At 38.1% G+C, this 18,748-nt stretch overlaps 1 protein-coding gene across 4 annotated transcripts in view; it reads right to left on the minus strand.

Annotated features, from left to right (window-relative positions):
- DMD (dystrophin) overlaps positions 1-18,748 on the minus strand; it is a 1,834,617-nt gene that overhangs the window by 810,434 nt on the left and 1,005,435 nt on the right. For all 4 annotated transcript variants that reach the window (XM_030304767.1, XM_030304766.1, XM_030304769.1 and 1 more), the window contains one exon: positions 11,482-11,657. In XM_030304767.1, the coding sequence (XP_030160627.1) occupies positions 11,482-11,657 (176 nt within the window). The remainder of the gene's footprint in view (positions 1-11,481; positions 11,658-18,748) is intronic.

The raw sequence follows: 18,748 nt of genomic DNA on the forward strand, positions 1-18,748 counted from the left end.
ACGGGGGAGGGGCAGAGAGAGAGGGAGACACAGAATCGGAAACAGGCTCCAGGCTCTGAGCCATCAGCCCAGAGCCCGACGCGGGGCTCGAACTCACGGACCGCGAGATCGTGACCTGGCTGAAGTTGGACGCTTAACCGACTGCGCCACCCAGGCGCCCCAAGGTTTGTAATTCTAACAAAAAAGTACTTTGGAAATGATTGCTTGTAATACACCTGTGCCTCACAGGCTAGCCTCTGAAGGTAGACAATACAAGTTCCCTCAGCAACAAGGAAAATGAAAAGAATGCAAGATGCCCCTGCCCTGTTTTCAGAAAGTGGGGGCTCCCAGGCATAGCTGCTATACAGATGGACAAGAGACAAATTTTAGATAGCGATAACCTTAAAGGGAGAGTGAATTTACAGGACCTCAAGGAGGCCTGCTCTGCTTTGTGCTGATTTCTCAGGTTCCAGTGTCTCCCGTACCATCTGTCTAGATAGTGACCGTTCACGTTTCACTGGACACTGTATCCATGCTTTAAATATGCTTGTAGACGTCCTCTCTTTCACCGGGGTGTCCCATACGTATATAGGATCATGGGGACATTTCTGATCTGTAATCAGGAAGATGGGAACTTTGAGCTTATTTTCCTGCCTGTTGTAATCAATGGGTTTTCGTGACATATTCCCAAAATTTGGTTCACCAACCCTTCTGATCTATGATAGTTAAGGGGGAATATTCTGTGCCCCGTGGAGATCACAGTTCATTAGTTACCACTAGTCCTCATCTGGCTTCATGATACCTGAAGTCCTTCTCCACAGTATCACTTATTAATATGTATCCTGGAAACTGTTTTGTTTACCATCTAGTAAGTCAGTGAACTAATAAAGGGATCTCATCGAGTTTGTTCACTGGGGATTGCTATCACCTCTCCATTGAGGAAAGGAAAAAAAAGGCTCAGTGCGTTCAGCAATGTTGTCTTCCTCCTGATGTTCAGACTTATACATCCAAATACATGTTCTCTGAACACATTATTTTGGATGTTACACAGGCTCCTCAAACCCATCATACCCCAAGTTGAAGTCTGTATGTCTGATTTGCATCCCTTTTGCTATCTGGGTTCTTACCCTTGTATTTCCTATCGTAGCTAATGCATTCTATTCAGCCAGTTCCCCAAGCCCTAGGCGTGGGGATAAGGGGTCACCCTAGAGCCCTCCCTTCATCACCCCCATCTCATCTAGTCAATTACCAAGTTATTTTATTTTCATCCACTGAGTATCTTAAATCTGTCACATCTTTATGACTTTTATTCTGCTCAGACATTTCTCATCCTTAATTTCAAAGACTACAAAATTACCTGAGTCACCCTGCTGCCAGCCTCACCCTCTTCATTTCACCCTGAGCTCAACTATCATAGGGACCTATGTGGTTCCAAATCTTGACTGTTTGAAACCTACTAAGATCCTTCTATGCCACCCCAGAAAAAGGTTTGAGATACCAAATCTTCTATGACTTGCTCCATCTTGACTACTCACATCACACCATACTTTGTACTTTAGACACACAAGAGAGACCCTCTTATTAAACTTGATTATGATTAGTGTACAGGTAGTTTTGGGGGGAAAAATTAAATTGGACAGATTAGGTAAGGTTGTTTACAAATATTTCAACATTTCCTTTTCTTTTAGAACATGTTCATCTGAGCACTCATTTGGGATGGGGTCTAAGACTTTTCCTGAAGTAAGGATCAAGTTCAGCACGGAACTCAAGTTCAGCCATTCTTTCTTGCACAAAACACTCCCACATTTTATCATCTATGACTTTTATTTTGGGTTTCTTCAGAGTAAGACTTAGAGAGATTAGAAAGTATCTAAATGTACAATTCTTCCTGACTTTTGTGATTTCTACCCTCTACCCCCAATGTTAAATAGTTTCCTCATCTATATCTAATTGAACAGCATTTTTTTTCCTGGTCATCTTGATCAAGTCTTTCAAAGCACGTGACTTAGTTTGCACAGAAACCAAAATTCTTTCTCTTTGCATTCCTATCTCAATAGTTTGCATAATATTTAATTAAATAAGAAAAATTATAAAAGCAAGAATAATTTGTATTAAACACGTTGAGAACAACACACAGTTGGCTCCTGGAAATGTTATTCTCAAGTTATGGGGGGCAAGGTACATGCTTCCAATAAGGCTACTCGGAAAACTTTCAAGAACATATAGAGGTTACTAATATCTAGCATTCACTTTGGAATAAAAATTGGGCAGTTGATTTTACGTATAGAATGAAGAGCCCAGGATGATTAGCTGCGTACATTTAAATTGGGACTTAAGAGAGCTTCTGTATTCTAAACCATATGAAGTCCTTCAATGTAGCCCACTATTTCTTGTTGCATTGATTTCACTCACGTCACTTTTTCTCTCTGGCATGTCCATCCCTCCGTTCTTCATTTGACTCCCGTGATCCCTCAAGGCCCATCCCAGAGATGGTCCTCCGTAACAAATTCTACCTCCTACCTCCCCAGCCCCACACAAGTTCATAGAAGGCCATGAATAAAGCACGTCCACGTGTGCGTCTTTAGAGAGTGATGGTGTCAGTACCAGCCAATGCGACAGCATGTTTGGCTCCAGCTAGTCAGTTTCACTAGCATTTGCCAAGTCGTAAAGAATAAAATATGACATAAAAAGATTAACTATGAAGCTAATTTTTCATAGTCTTTTGATGAAGAATTATGAATGTCCTTGAAAGCTTTTCAAGAGTCATCAGAGAACAGATGGGAAGAGACCAGATTTTCCGTAGACACCTGTGGATAATGATATCTGTATGATCCTCTTGGATCGGTCTAAAAAATAGCTTTTTGATGATACGGATTGCAAGAAAAACATCTTGTGCTTATAGATTGGATGAAAACAAAATACCCAGTTTCAAGGCTAATTTCTTACAATTTCACCTAGAATTTATTGGTTGTGATACAGTAAAAATGATGCAAACAAATGCACAAACTATTTGAATCAAAGAGCTTCTTTTTGATATAAATGCTTCGGAAGTTGAAGTCATCTGTCTCTTAAGAGGTTTAAATTCTGGAGAATACCTAAGACATGAATTATTATCCCAACTTCTTTCAGATTAGAATTGATCAAGTCCAATTTCCAGAGCTAAAGATGAGCCCCGGAAATGTGCTAATATTATAAAAACATGTAAAAAATGATTCTGGCTCTGTGCATCTATTTTTAAACTATGTAACAATGTCAAGTGTAGAGATTTATAATCCTAGTTTAATTTCAATGTGAATATAGAAATCTTACAATTTAAATTGAGAAAATGTTTTCTGGTTATCAACAATGTACTAGATACTCCACTAAGTGCGGTGGGCTCTAGAGAGGAGATTAAGGTACTGTCTTGCCCTCATGAAGCTTTCAATCTTGCCAAGTAAGATGAAACACATGTGGGTATGTTGCATGACAGACACACAAGATCTAATGTGTTATAAAAAGGAGCAAGAAGAACTTAAGAGAACAGATTGCTTCTGCTTGAGGACAGGAGGTAACACTTCTTGAGGAAATTGCACTGACAGTGGGTTCTGGAAGATGAGTAGGATTTTGAGAGAAGATTATGAGAAAAACAGTTCAATCTCAAAAAGCAAATGGTTTTTGCAAAAGCTGAAGGACAAGAAAGTTCAGGTCATTTTATGCATGAGCCACAAGCGGCAAGTAATGAGTATGATGGATAAGATGTTTGGAAAGATAGGTCAGAACAGATTCTGTGTCCTATTCCCTTGCAGCAAAGCGTGGCCAGTTAAGGGAATGGGCTTGCTCAGTGAGGGGCGGGTGGGCAAACGCTGGAAGTGTATCTTAGAGAATACTCAAGGTCAGAGCTAAAGCAATCTGTGCCCCAATTGCCCTTCTGTAAAGATGGATATCAGAGTCGTTAATGAAGATTACTGGAGCTATGTCAAACACTGGGAACGACATCTGGCAACATTAAGTGCTGTCACCACTGCCACCATTATATAAGCATCTATATGAAGTATTATAAAGTCAAATGTCTATGGGAAAGCAGTTAATGTAAACGACTGAGGTGGGACAGGCGCTGCGAACTGAAGAGTAGGCCTGTTTACCCAAACAAGTGCTTCTCAAACTTTAATGCGCATGTCAGTCGCATGGGAATCTTATTAAAATGCTGACCATGATTGATCAGATCCTGCATTTCGTAGCACCTCCCAGGTGATGTCCACATTTTGAGTAGCAAGTCTGAAACATCTCTGACTCAGATGCAGTTGACTGTGCCTTGAGAGAATGTGGGGATGAGCACCTAAAAGCCAGATCTAACTTTCAAAAGGAGACCGGAGTCCTTGTTTTCTAGAAGATACGAAGCCTCTCAATGTTTAAATGTTCGCAATTATTTCAAAAACAATGCCTGTGTAAAGACACTGCATACTTTCCAAGCCGGATTCTGCCCGTGGGCACTCAGTCCGCAAACTCCTGGCTGACTCAGCAGTGAGCCCGGATCAAAACTGGTGGTGAGAAACCAGGGAAGTTCAAGAGAGCAAACAGACTGGAGTTAGGGCTGACAAGATCCCGGGGGGCAGAGTGTGAATTTGTGAGAAGGCTTTCAGCACTGGTGTCACACGTGCATGCTGAGTCCACTGAAGAGATAGGATGCACTGTAAAGAGATTTCTGAATCTTATTAAAATGTTAGGGTTTCGTTTCGTAGGAAATAAGGTACTATACTGAAGGCTACTTGGGTCAGGGGAGCCTGAATTCGTCAGGAGACAAAATCCAAGACGAACGAAGAGAAAACAGTCCTCTCACAAAGACTGCATAGAGTAATATGAATTGCTAATAGAGATTTTCAAGAAGAGGTCCTACTAGGCCTACTTTAATGAATTAGATAAGGCTCATTTCTAATTAACAGCATCCATTTGCATGCAAACAATGAACTCAGGTCTTTAAAAAACAATTTCTTCCCTTAAGTACATTTAGGAATGCCTCCCATTAGCTTATTTACGCCATTAATTTGCTTGGCAAACTGGCATAGATTATATGCAGGTAAACTTGGGTTCAAAATATCAGAAGTAGGAGCATTGAAATGAGTAAGAAGTTACAGATTTTACATGACAAAAAGCGAAGCCCTAGTTTTCACAATAAGGGCTTTTTAAGTACAACTAGCCTTATTCTGAACTTTGATGCAGAACTGAAAGGGATTTTTGTGTCCTTTTGAAAGCAGTGTGAAAACATTTCCCCCTAGGACTGCATGCCAGAAAACTGCCCATCTTCCTTTCAGAAAGGGTTACTGCCCACATTTTGGTTTCGATATACCATTCCCCACCGAAAGAAACCAGAGGCTCTTGGACAACTGGTTGATTCCAAACCTGGGGCAGGGAAAGTACAAGGTGAGCATGGGAACATTAAAGCCAGAACCTTGGACAAGCTCCCACTGGTCAGATTTAATAACAGTGAGAACATCAACAAGAGGAATAACTGTAACTCACTGTAACATATTGAATAAATAAGAATCCATAAATCTGTACTGACATCAAGGAGAAAAATGAAAGCTTTTCTTTTTAAATAGAAGAAATCAGTTGGTAGGATCACGTCAGAATTCAGAAAAATCACCATTATGCAACCCTAACGTAGCGACTTAGGGAAGGACCATCAAAGGATATTGAAGCCATTAGATGACTTACTAATTTAAAAAGATGACACTTGACAGTTCAGGATCTGATGGTCACCACCTAAACCAAGTAATCAAACTTAGCAGCATTACAAGTGGGAACTACCTCATACCATGACCTCCCGATGGGGTCTGAAGTACATTCCCTCTTTTATGAAGTATTCTTAAGAACTATTCTTGCCAAAAACATTTGACTTGCATCTTTTCAAGTCTCATCTAGACCCAACTTCCAGTTTAAAAGAACTACAGAGACTAGAGAACAAGTTAAATCACACAATGAAGGGGGAAAAAATCAGATAAATGCAGAAAGGTGAGTTTTGTTTTTGTTTTTGTTTTTGACAATATTGTACAAAATTCTTCCAAATGTTAATATCAGTAAAAAGAAAGAAATCACAATATGTCACTTTGGAGTAAGGATTATTTGGGGCTGAAGGCAACTGAGAAACAGCAGAGACAGGAAAAGCTCTCCAACCTGTGTATTTCTGTCTGAAGGCAGGGCATACCCTGGCCTTCACGAAGGTACGCTCCCTCCTCTTTCTGGACCAGGAATAGCAGAAGACTTTTTATCACTGGAGTCTGCAGCACTGACTTGAATCTACTTACTACTGAAATATCCTTATCTTGCATTAGTTTCCCCATATATTTGACTTCCTGCAATCTATCCCCCCTAGAAAACCATACGCCTTTCCTTTGTCTCGTCACCCTGCTACAATTTGATCACTCTTTGTTAAAACGGTATATAACTCTTAGGCCTACCACTTCTTTGGCATTTTCAGATCTTTTCTATGAAGCCCTTCATGCCACATTAAAACACTACCATCAAATAAAATGTGCATGCCTTTTCTCCTATTAATGTGTCTTTTGTCAATTTAAATTGGAGTTTCCAGACACTGAAACCAAGAGGGTAGAAGAAAAAGTTTTTTTCCCCCTCTCTTAAAAAACCAAATGCAATACATAAAACATCATGGGACACTGGTATGAAAAAAAACCTCAAAGAATGATATGAAAGACATTTTTGAACCAGTGGGTCAATTTGGTTATGGGCAGGATAATATGGTATTTTTAATTTTCTTGAGCATGATAAGCAAGATGGCATGCCATTATTCTAAGGAAATGCATAGTGAAGTATCTAGGGGTCCAGTATAAGGGGGTTTATAACTTACAAATGTTAAAACAACAACAAAAAAAGTGTGTGTGTATGAGAGAGAGAGAGAGAGAGAGAGAGAGAGAGAGAGAGAGAGAGAGAGAGGGAATTCCCTACATTAAATAAAGGCACATATAGGGGAGGTAGGGAGACAGAGAGAAAAAACATATATGGCAAGATGTTAGCTCCTGAATCTAGGGATTTAGGAGAAGGAGAGGAGGGTATATGGGTATTCCTTAGGCTACTTTTTTCTCTTTTTCTATATGCTTCTAATTTTTCATTAAAAAGTTGGAAAAACAAAGATTTCAGGCAATGTATTCCATCAGGTGATATTTAAATTAAACTCTGATTCCTCAGTATTTGTTAGAACAATAATTGCCTTATCTCTACAATGGTGGAAAAAATACCATACTTGTGCACAGGGAAAAATGCTTGAGGTCATTTTTTATTGCTATGGATTATGATTCAGAGAGTCCTCCATTTAGAAATTCTACTTCCCATCACCTTGCAGCCCTCTTCCATTCCATCTTTTATCAACTGGTATTATTCTAAGTGAAATGGATTTCCTTATGTTGTCAGCTACCCATTGTTTAAAGGCCTGCCTACCCACATTCCCTTGACTGGTACATCTTCTGGAATATTCCGGAAAAAAAAAAAAGTGTATGAAGGTAGTGACTCCACCATCAAAAGGACTGAAACCACAGTACAGGATAATGAGGTCTGGGCAGATAAACAGCTGGCTAGATACAGATAAGATCCTTTTTTTTCGCCTATGCCATGGACCCTTCTGGCAATCTGGTGAAGCCTGGGAGTCTTCTCAGAATAATGTTTGAAGTCCAGAATATAACACACCCAGAACTCTGAAGAAAGTCAGTTGTACTGAAATATAGCTATAAAACTATTAGAAAAAAAAATTGTGATATAGCAATACTTGGGCTTGTTTCTTATTAACACATTCATAAGATCTTGTGGAAGATATGATAACTAGTGTAGCTATGGAGAGTGATAACCATGAACAATACTTTGAGACATCTATAACAGCGCTACTGAAATATTAAAAAACACCTGTGATCTCACAGGTGCTGCTAGTATTACTCAGGTTTGTTACCTTCCTTCAAAATGGAAGGGAATGCTCAATTTCCATTACAGGTTAGCAAAAACAAAGAGGTATTTATTTTTCCCATTCAAGCTCATGGCACCCCTTGAATTCTACCCATGGACCTGGGCTTAAGAATCTTCATATATAGGTTTGCTTTGTTATAACCTATGACTTCCTTTATGGCTGATAAATCTACATTTGCGTCTTTTTCATTTACAAAGACCACTTTGGTGGTTAAGCTATCGTTAAACTCATTATATTCTCTAGCTTAAACCTATAGATGTTATCCAGTTCCTCTGCTACATAATCGAGGCAACAGTGAATTTTCTATCTTAAATTGTATACTTAATTGACTGTATTCTATACTTCATTTAATTCCAATATACACTAACCTCAATGGACATCCACTGATATGTGAATTTGTTCTGGGAATTTTCTGCTTGTATTTCTGATATCTTGCATTTTCAAGAGAAGGGTTTAAAATTATGTAGCTGTAAGGCTCCAGATAGTTTTTGCAGACTTTTTTTTTTTTGCTTAAATTGTATACTTTCTTTCATATGGGTACCTGAACTAGGCAACATGAAATATGTCCAACAGCTGCATTTAAAAGCCCATTGCAAACTAAGAATGCCATTGTGAACTTGAATAGTCATCTTATTTTTCACCTGTGCGATACCTAACTTCCATTTCCTGCTAACTTCTGCTTGGACTGTACTGAAAGCATGCCACTGATTAATAATAGCTTCATGAGTACAACTCTCCCACAATTGTTAGGTTAACGTATTCTTTATAAATTTTTTTTAACTTTTTTTTTACTTTATTTGCTACTGGGTGCTTGGAAATAGTTGTCAGTGTATTGGAAGAAAAGGCACTTCTATATTATTACTTTTTTACATTTCATAAAATTTAAACGATACAAAAATCCTCAGGAAGTATGCCGCAAAATTGATCTCAGTGGAAATTTAAATATGCTAACATTTATTTTTAAAATGTAGCGTGAAGTAGACAACTTTAAAAGCTGAGTTGAAAAAAAAAAAAGAAAAACTCCAGGAAGCTGATCTGGACTTTTTAAAGCACAAAAGTGCAATATTTAATGTAGGTCAAAATGGTTAAATGGGAGAACTATTTCTAACCAATTACAGCCAAATCCCTCACCGTAATTAACCTACAATTTGTGTAATATTTCACCACAGAGTCAGCATATACTACTTTCTTATAAACTTAGAAGGATCTACAATTTTAGAGCTTATTTAGTGTAACAGGCATATTGCCCTATTTTTATTTAAAAGTTCCGATTTTCATTTAGAAGATTTCATTTTCATTTAGATCATTTTTTCAACTGAATTTTTAAAAACTTGTTACCAGAAAAAATATTAACATATTTAAATGATACATGAGCTAGAGACACTACAAAGTGAGAAACAATACTTTAAATATAATAAAAAATAATCTTCCAATCTATTTAATCTACTGTATGAATTCAAGTTATTCGTTTTTAGAGCATGTTATTCAATTTTCCTTAATATTTTCTTTTTAAAAAATTTTTTTTAACGTTTATTTATTTTTGAGACAGAGAGAGACACAGCATGAACGGGGGAGGGGCAGAGAGAGAGGGACACACAGAATCGGAAGCAGGCTCCAGGCTCTGAGCCATCAGCCCAGAGCCCGACGCGGGGCTCGAACTCGCAGACCGCGAGATCGTGACCTGAGCTGAAGTCGGACGCTTAACCGACTGAGCCACCCAGGCGCCCCAATTTTCCTTAATATTTTCATTTGTTAACATCTTATTTTAGACTGGACTGACTTTAGCTCCGAAATGATATTATACAGGTTTAAAGCTGCTCCTCCCATAAATGTATCAGTGAAGTAATGGTATAGTAGTGTGTATAACAGAGAGATTTCAATGTGGGAAAAAAGCATATGATTTTCCCAAGGAAGCAGTTTAACCACAAAGCTTAGAACTTTATTTTATGCCATCTATATAAAAATTATAATATTTTCTAAACCAAAATATAAAATAACCATGTTTTTAGACAGTACTATTCTTTTTAAACTTTATCAAGATTTGTGTGTGTGTGTGTGTGTGTGTGTGTGTGTGTGTGTGTGTGTGGAGGTCAACTAATGCATCCCTTTTGCAAAGGAATATGAATTCTAACTACTTCCTGAATTATGCAAAAGGAGCAAAGGCTCGAAGAGGAGGTGGGCAAAGACAATGGACCTAATTCTGAAACCTTTCTAATACATCCTCACCAAAGACGTTCATCAAAGTGTGGCCCTAGCTTTCTGAATATTAAAATCCACCTATTATGTAGATGATAGGTAGGAAGCAAGAGCTTGGCAACAGAACTGAGTTTTCATTGTTCATAACAATAGTCTCATTTGGTAAATAAAGGCCAAGTCCTCCCTTATGAAACAGGCAACATTAACATCAACAACTGGAAACATAATACAAAATCCCATTTATAAAAATATGTACGCCTTCCAAGTGTGGCAGCATACATTTGGCTTTTCTGTGCTTTCAGGACCTTCCAAGAGAAAGTTAAAAGGTGACTGAATTCAACAATAACCTTTCCGAGGTTTTGTTTTCCCCTTTGGGTTTGACTATTGTGGCCCAAGTCTCTCTGCAAGCATGTACTAACAAATGGAGTGGAACTAAAAAGTAAATATCACTATCTTGGTTTTTAGCATCATAGTCATATTCGTAGCTGCTAAAAAGCGTAGACAGATAGCATTCTTTTCTACAAAACAGTCATTTATAGTTTCCTTTCTCCATCTTCTTTAAAATGAATAAAACTCAGTTTGTTAAGATTGGAATATACCAGGGGTACGTGGGTGGCTCAGTCGGTTAGGTATCCAACTCTTGATTTTGGCTCAAATCAGGATCCCATGGTTCATGGTTGGAGCCCCACGTGGCCCTCCATCCTGACCCTGCTTGGGATTCTCTTGCTTTCTCTGTTCCCCTCCCCTATTCATGCTCGCTCGCTCTCTCTCTCTCTCTCAAAAATAAATCAATAAATTAACATTAAAAAAAGATTGGAATATACTGAAGATATTCATATTTGAACAACCATGGGTGATATTCATTTATTTATTTACTTATTTATTGTTAAATGTTTAAAAAATGTTTGTTTATGTTTGAGAGACAGGGAGACAGAGCATGAACAGGGAGGAGGAGAGAAAGAGGGAGACACAGAATCCAAAGCAGGCCCCAGGTTCTGAGCTGTCAGCACAGAGCCAGATGTGGGGCTTGAACTCACAAACCATGAGACCATGACCTGAGCTGAAGTCACAAGCTCAACCTTCTGAGCCACCCAGGCGCCCCAACCGTGAGTGATATTTACAACGAACTTGAAAGTTTAACATAGCAGGAAGGTACTGCTTATTTCACTCGCAACAGCTACATGTTTCAGTATATGAGAAAAAGAAAAAAAAAACATTATTGCTACTGATTAAGTGTTGAGGCGCTTCTTAACCTTGGTGCCTCCCACTCTGGTTACAATCTTTGACAAAATCTTTTTTAGAAGACAGCTTAAATAGCTCTGCTAAAATTTTAGAATTCCTATTTTTATCTATCGTCCTACCTCTTTTTTCTCTCTGCCAGCTGTTTGCAGACCTCCTGCCACCGCAGATTCAGGCTTCCCAGTTTTTCTTGTAAAATACTGGCATCTGTTTTTGAGGACTGTTGAATTATTTCTTCCCCAGTTGCATTCAATATCCTGACAACAGTTTGCCGCTGCCCGATGCCATCCTGGAGTTCCTGTAAGATACCAAAAAGGCGAAACAAAAATGAAGCCCTACATCCTTTTGTTTGAGAAAGATTTAACAATGTGCTACCACATGCAGTTCTACCGGGAGAGAAAGAAATAAAAAAGCTCCACGTGAAAGTTTCTCTGTGAAACTGACATGCCTATATCCAAAGGCTACAAGACAGAAAGACACCTTTTATGTGTTAGTAAAAAAGCACCCTCTCAGTTCAGCTCCAGTTTTTCTATTTGTAAAGCTTGTCAGCTAGACGATGTTCTAACGTCCTACAAATCAATTAGTTGGAAACCTTCTCAAGAGCAAATTCGATTTCTTGTCCCCACAAGGATGTTCCATGTTTAACAGTCTATGAAGTGTTGTAAAATTTCAACATGAAAAAAGTATTTGGATTTCTTAATGACTACCGATAGGAGAGGCGAAAAAGAACACACATAGTTTAGGCACAGTGTTTAAAAAAAAAAAAAACAACAAAACCTCTGGAGATATTTAAACACAAATTCATTGCTACATTCAAAGGAAATTTATTTCAAATTCTGTTTCCATCAAGGTATTTTGCATTATAAAACCACCTAAAACTGAGAATTAATTGCTTTTGGGGGCAGCCTATCAAAAAATCCCTAAGGTACAGTGATAAATTTAAAAATAATCTATAGCTGCCAGAACATTTTTATGAGTCATTGATGGTGTCAAGCTTAAATACCTTCTACTTTTTACTCTGAATGAAATTTTAAGAGTATCAGCAAAGGAGTGTCATTAGAAAGGAGACTGGTACAACCAGATATACCTAAAAACAAAATGTTTTTTATCATTACATAAAAATGGCACTGTACCTTTAAGAAAAAGATCATGCAGAATGTTTGAGGCAATTAAAATAGTCTATTACTAAATCTGAAGGTTAGAAAATGAAATAGTCTGAGAACTTGAGATCTCTACCATGTTTACATCGAAAGAACTCAAAAATCCTTACACACGGATAGCAGAAAGTCAGTATGCAGAACATGTTCCTGAAATATGTGATCCTCATTATCTAACAATACTCATATTTCCCTGTCTTTTGAGCCAATACCAAGGACATAGTAAACCGGAGTTCACACTTGTGGAATAAATGAATGAATGCATGTCTTCTGAGACTGGGTCAAATCTTCCTAAGTTTTATTCCACACACACAAAAACCATTTTTTCTACTTTTCTGTATTATTTTGAATACAAAAATTTCTGGTAGTATAACTTGAACAGTTAAAAGACTCAATAAATCAGCAAAAAATGACAACAAGGCCATTATTCCAAGGATATGGTGCCTCAAATGAATATAAAATAGTGCAGTTATGGAACTATTCATATGCTTTCCTCACCATACTCTCTTTTTTAAAAAAAAAAATGTTTAATGTTTATTTATTTTTTAGAGAGTGAAAGAGAGACAGAGTGTGAGCAGGGGAGGGGCAGAGAGAGAGAAAAACCAGACTCTGGGCAGACTCTGAAGCAGGCTCCAGGCTCCGAGCTGTTAGCACAGAGCCCCGACGTGGGGCTCGAACTCACGAACAGTGAGACCATGACCTGAGCTGAAGTCAGACGCTCAACTGACTGAGCCATCCAGGCAGCCCCATACTCTCTTAAATGTACATAAGATATGCTCTAGTAAACATGTGATGTTTGCTTGCAATTAGTTGCTTTTGCACCATTATTTACATCTCACTCTTCACTACCCATTCATATCAGTGTCGCACACGACACTCACTTGCTTAGTAAGAGATACACTCATTCGTAACAAATTATACCTATATTCCTATTATACCATCCTTTCACGGAAGTCATAGATTGTGTCCGATTCATGATTGTGTCCCTAATGCTTAGTACAATAGCTGGTGCATGGGAGGTTTCAGTGAGTACTTGTTGAGTGAATGAATGCATCTATAAATGAAGGAAATGGGGGAGGAAAGTAGGAAGGAAAATGTTCGGCTTCATCACTGCCATGGTATCATTAGTATTAATACAGTAGTTGGGCCTCCCAGAGATTCAAAGACCTTAGTACAATATTCTAGGTTTTGGTCGGTATTTAATCTCGCTGATGAGGGTAGACACAGTTGTGAAGGATGATTTGTTGTACTACATAGAGAAAGCAAGAGGCTCATAAAAGACGTACCAGAAGAGAGAAGGTCTTGGTGGAAGGGTGAGGAGGAGATTCTTCTGGAGGACTGTGAAATGTAAAGAATGGGTATATTTGAGAAACATGGAGGGTCAGGGGGGCAAGGGGAAAGCACAAGGCAAGGCCTACGATGTGCAATCTCCACGATCTGATCAGGACTATGTATCTGGGCTTAGCGTCACTGTATGAGAGTAGGAGTTCAGAGAGAGGGGCAGTCCTGGGTGTATCTTGGGCCTAGGCAGAGAAGACTTGGTTTTTCCTTGAGGAGTTTGCAATTCTTTGAATGGCAACAGAAAATAACTTCAGTTTTAAGTACAGGAGTGTCCGAGCTAGAGCTGTGTTTCTGGGTAATTCTGAGGCAGAGTTGAGGCTAATGCTAAGACAGGGACGCAGATAAAATACGAGGACAGGATTCTGGGAGACTGGTAGTTGTGTAAAATTAGACTTGTGATGATGCACTAGAAGGTAAAGGATAAGCCTAATCCACTGTGAAGGCAGAATCTACAGGATTTGGGGACTGGATGGATCTGACAATCACGTACAACTACTGAAACGGGAATTTTTTGCCTAAAAGGCAGAAATCAGGGAAGTAGAGGAGAAAGATTAAGACTCTCATTTGTACCTTCAGTGGTGTCCAATGCCCCTATGTATTAGTAACACTTTGACAAAATGCGTGGCATACCTATTAGATGTGCGCCTTGGCACTATGTCTCAGACTTTCAAGTGCACGAGAATCTCCTAGAGAACTTGTTAAGCTGCCGATTCTGGTTCAGTGGGCCCGTGGAGGGCCTGGAATTCTCTACTTCTGACAAGCTTCACAGGGATGTCAATACTCCCGGTCCAGGAACACCACAGTGAGTAGTAAGATGATAGACTAAATGCCTTCCGAATCTTGGTTAAGTAATCAAAGACTTCCTGATGTTGGCTTATAACACTATGAGGTAAAGCTGCTACGGAATTTATCTCAGCCCTCGTGCTATGCAGTTTTGATCTTGGCCCTTCTACTCCATGGCTGGTGGCTACAGTGACTTTTACAACCCAATTGTAGAATCAACAAGGGTTTTACTGTTTCTATTTCCCAGATAAGAGATAGAATTGAATAGCTAAGAATAAAGCAATAATTTAAAATTGTTAGATCTAAATCTCATTTACATAGAGTCCCAAATCAGAGCCTTCAGGTTTTTTAATTTTGTGAAAGAATAGCTCATTAAATAGTCTGTTGCATTTGTGTGAGAAGATTTTGTAATCAGGAGAGGTATTTACAGGGTCTGATCTGCGGGAGGACGGTTTTCAGTAATAAAGCCCAAGACAGATAATGGATGGAAACAGGAAGTAAAAATCGGTACATGCTGGTTTACAGTTAGCCTCTGAGCCCAAAGAAGATAAAATGTGATTTAACAAATTAAATGTAAAACCTCAATCGACTTTATTCACTTAGGGAAAAACAAATTAATTTTAATTCTACAGCTTCTAAATATTTTAAGCACTAAATTATTCACTACCAGCGAAATTTCCAAGCTTTGATATCATACTAATGTTCTGTTGTCACAGGCATCCTTATCTATTTCTCTGGCAATTAACATCTAGTTTTAGTTTGGGACAGAAAGAAAATCATAATTAAATCTATTGGATTATTCATCACAGTTAGAAAGCTTATTGTGTTTTGATTCTGATATGAAAGCATCATTCTTAATAAGGATTCCGTATCAGACTTCCCGAGGGAACTTTTTCAAAATATAAAAGCCCAGAATTCCACTGTAAGGTGACTCAATCAGAATCTCTAGAGGTAAGGGGACAAAGGAGTACAAAATAGATTTACTATTAAAGAGAGAGTAGGCAAGAGACACGTTGAAGGGGCAAGTGAACAGAAGAGACATGCTTTAGAGTTACCGCCATTATCCTCAACTTCTTGTATGCTTTTTAAATTGAGAAATGTTCCTAAATTATAGAAAATGACATATACACTTAAGTCCTTCAAGTCTGGTCCAATTGAGGGAAAGGAAGAGAAATTATAGATAAGGAAGGAACTGCTACATTTTTATAGAAGAAAGAATACAAGGCAAAAGAAGCCAGTACATTTGATATGAAAACACTGCATAAATTAAAAAAAAAAGTATGCTTGCCAAACTATTCAAAACTGTATGAAAGCACAACAAATGGAACATAAAATATGACCAATAAAGAAAAAAGAATAAGCTATGAAGCAGTTACGGGAAATCGTACAATGACAAATTGGACAAGCTACATAGGAGATAAAGAATTGGCAAAATATCACAAACTCGGCAGAATAGGAAAACAGAAGAGATAAAAAAGTGATTGGGAGAAAAGATCAAGACCGAGGGAAACAGAAGAAAGAAAACCAAATTTTCATTGAACACGTCGATGTGTCAAGAATGCAATTCTGTGATTTAATTGTAATTTTGCTCAAGATTTCCTTTGAGACAGATTAATCATTGACTCTGTTCATTCACTGGTCAAGTGAAAATACGTAAGAATATGATCATTATGAACACTTGTGAAATGTCCGGACAGAATTATACTGCACAATTTCATAGTAATATGATGCATTACCTTTTACCTACTTGCTTTACGCTTTCTGTCCTGCTTAAGACCATGACCACTCTTTCTCTTTGTCAGTTCCTAGAATTCAAGCAAGAGTCTGAAAAACAGTTTCGGGTCCTTTTCTCAGAGATAAATTAAATGAGTTTGCCTCTCATGTTAATTCTTAGAGTATATAGTCACCACTGCTTTTAGGGGTTTTAATAAGCTTCAGACAATATCTTTCACCTTGTATCAGATGATGAATTTTTGTAAAAAAGCAACATGAATGGGCAAATACCGAAAACATACAGGAGGTTCAGCAACAGTACACGTGCAACCTAGCCCGTCGGTGGACTGGTGATGCCATCCTGGCGGAAGACCTGATGCCCCTGTGAGAAGACCTCATGATGACAGGGACAAGGACTAAAAGATAGCTGAAATCTGGGAAATGCAGGAGTTAAAAGAGGGAAAGGCAAGACTAGAGAAATGGTACCTATTAAAAAGGAATGAAAAAACAGAAGTGTGGTGTAGAGAAACGGCAATTTTTGAATAAAGAATGAAAGCTGTAGGAGGCAAGGAGCAAGGCCCGGGTTGGGTACCTAGAATGAGGATGTCAAGAATGATGCCTACTTACTAACTACAAGATCAAGTCCAAACACTAGCTTACTGAGGCCGAAAGGGCCTCTGCTGCCTCTTTTCCCCTCTTTTCCCCCGCTCGCCTGATGTTTCCCACTGTCTACCTTAGCTCCAACTCCCAGTAAAACTGAGTAACTTTCTACTTATATATAGATGCTCCCAAGTTTTGCAGGGCAAAGTCATTATTCATCTGTAATGCTCAGATTAAATGTTCCCTCTTCTGCTGGACCCGTTAAGAGCCCAGAGAGAGCTACGTGCCTCTCCAATATGTATTTATTAAATATTTCTATTTAGCATCATTCATTGGTAGCATTTATGTCTCTATGAGACTTCATAGTTGATAATTAAGTCATAGTGAAATAATGTTTTCTTCTTTTGACCATAAAATATGAATCTAAGTTTGAGCCGTATCTCAGATTCAACTTTTACCTAAGTACCTTACAGGCCTTTTATTACTAATTTGCAACGTAAGTCAAATCAAAGAGGAACGACCTTTACAAATGATCGACCAGACACAAAATGCACCTTTTTATCCTATTCTTTCTCCCGGTCTAATTTTATTTTGCATTTCAGTTAACATGTATCATGTCTGACTAATAATAATGCTAGAACCATCTGCATGTTTCTGTTAGTTTGTTGCAGGAATTGGAGGCAGGAAGGGGATGGCTGTTAAATTTTATCTCATATTCTCTTTTTCCTGGGTGGTATGATACTAGATATGCTTGTTGGTACAGGTACACTTCCCTAACTGCTCCTGATAATGGTGGCTATAAAAGAATAATGAGAATTCCTTTTAAAACTAGAATTAGACTGTTCCTTTCCAGTCTATTCCAAAGCAAATGTCCTGCCAATGAACTAGAGGAAAATTATGTACAGTAGCGATCTATTTTAATGGGACATTTACCTAATATCAAATTACAATGAAATTTCCTTTGGATGTATTTATCTCATCGACATCAGTGATATATACAGTCATCATTATCAGTGCTATTAATGTGGATACCAAATGGATGCATCAAAGTGCTTTAAGTACTACATGCTTTGAAAGTTTATGTCAGGCTTTCTGTTTTCTTTCTTTCTTTCCCAAGAAATAATGCCCTGGGCAGAAAATCCCCAAAACATACATTCCTTAATTTCAAGCAGAGATTCCATAGGAAAAAAAAAAGTACATATGTTAAATCTCTGCCTTTGGGGCTCTGATATTAAAGACTGCAAGTTAAACCCATCCTCAGACATGATTTGGCGTTAGAAATTTAATAAGTTTGGGTGGGGCATGAATACATTCTACTCTCTGAAGGCATTTGAATTAGTGGTCCTTGTTTTAAAGAAAACTGTTATAAAACACACAACTTTGCAAAGTTAATAGGTTTTACTTAGTTAAAAATCAATGACAGGCCTCTTTAGGTTCACAGATTTAGTCAATCCTTCTTGGCTTCTAAATCATTCATTAGAACTTCAGGAGAACTAGCTGGGAATATTTAAGAGTTGTCCTTTGTCTCCATTTACGTAGGTTTTTATGAAAACAAATATACCTTTCTCTGATCAAAAGGAGGTTCTTCTCTATGACCATATCTGCTCTTTTTTTTTAAACTGAAGGAAAATTAACATACAGTGTTATATTAGGTTCAGGTGTATAATACAAGGATTCAGCAATTCTATATATTACTTAATGCTCATTATGATTTAGTATCCTATTAATCGCCATTATCTATTTCACCCATTCCCACCACTCACCTCTCTTCCAAGCATCTATCCAGAGATAAATG

Source organism: Lynx canadensis, chromosome X, assembly GCF_007474595.2.
Source record: "Lynx canadensis isolate LIC74 chromosome X, mLynCan4.pri.v2, whole genome shotgun sequence".
In the NCBI taxonomy this organism is placed as follows: domain Eukaryota; kingdom Metazoa; phylum Chordata; class Mammalia; order Carnivora; family Felidae; genus Lynx; species Lynx canadensis.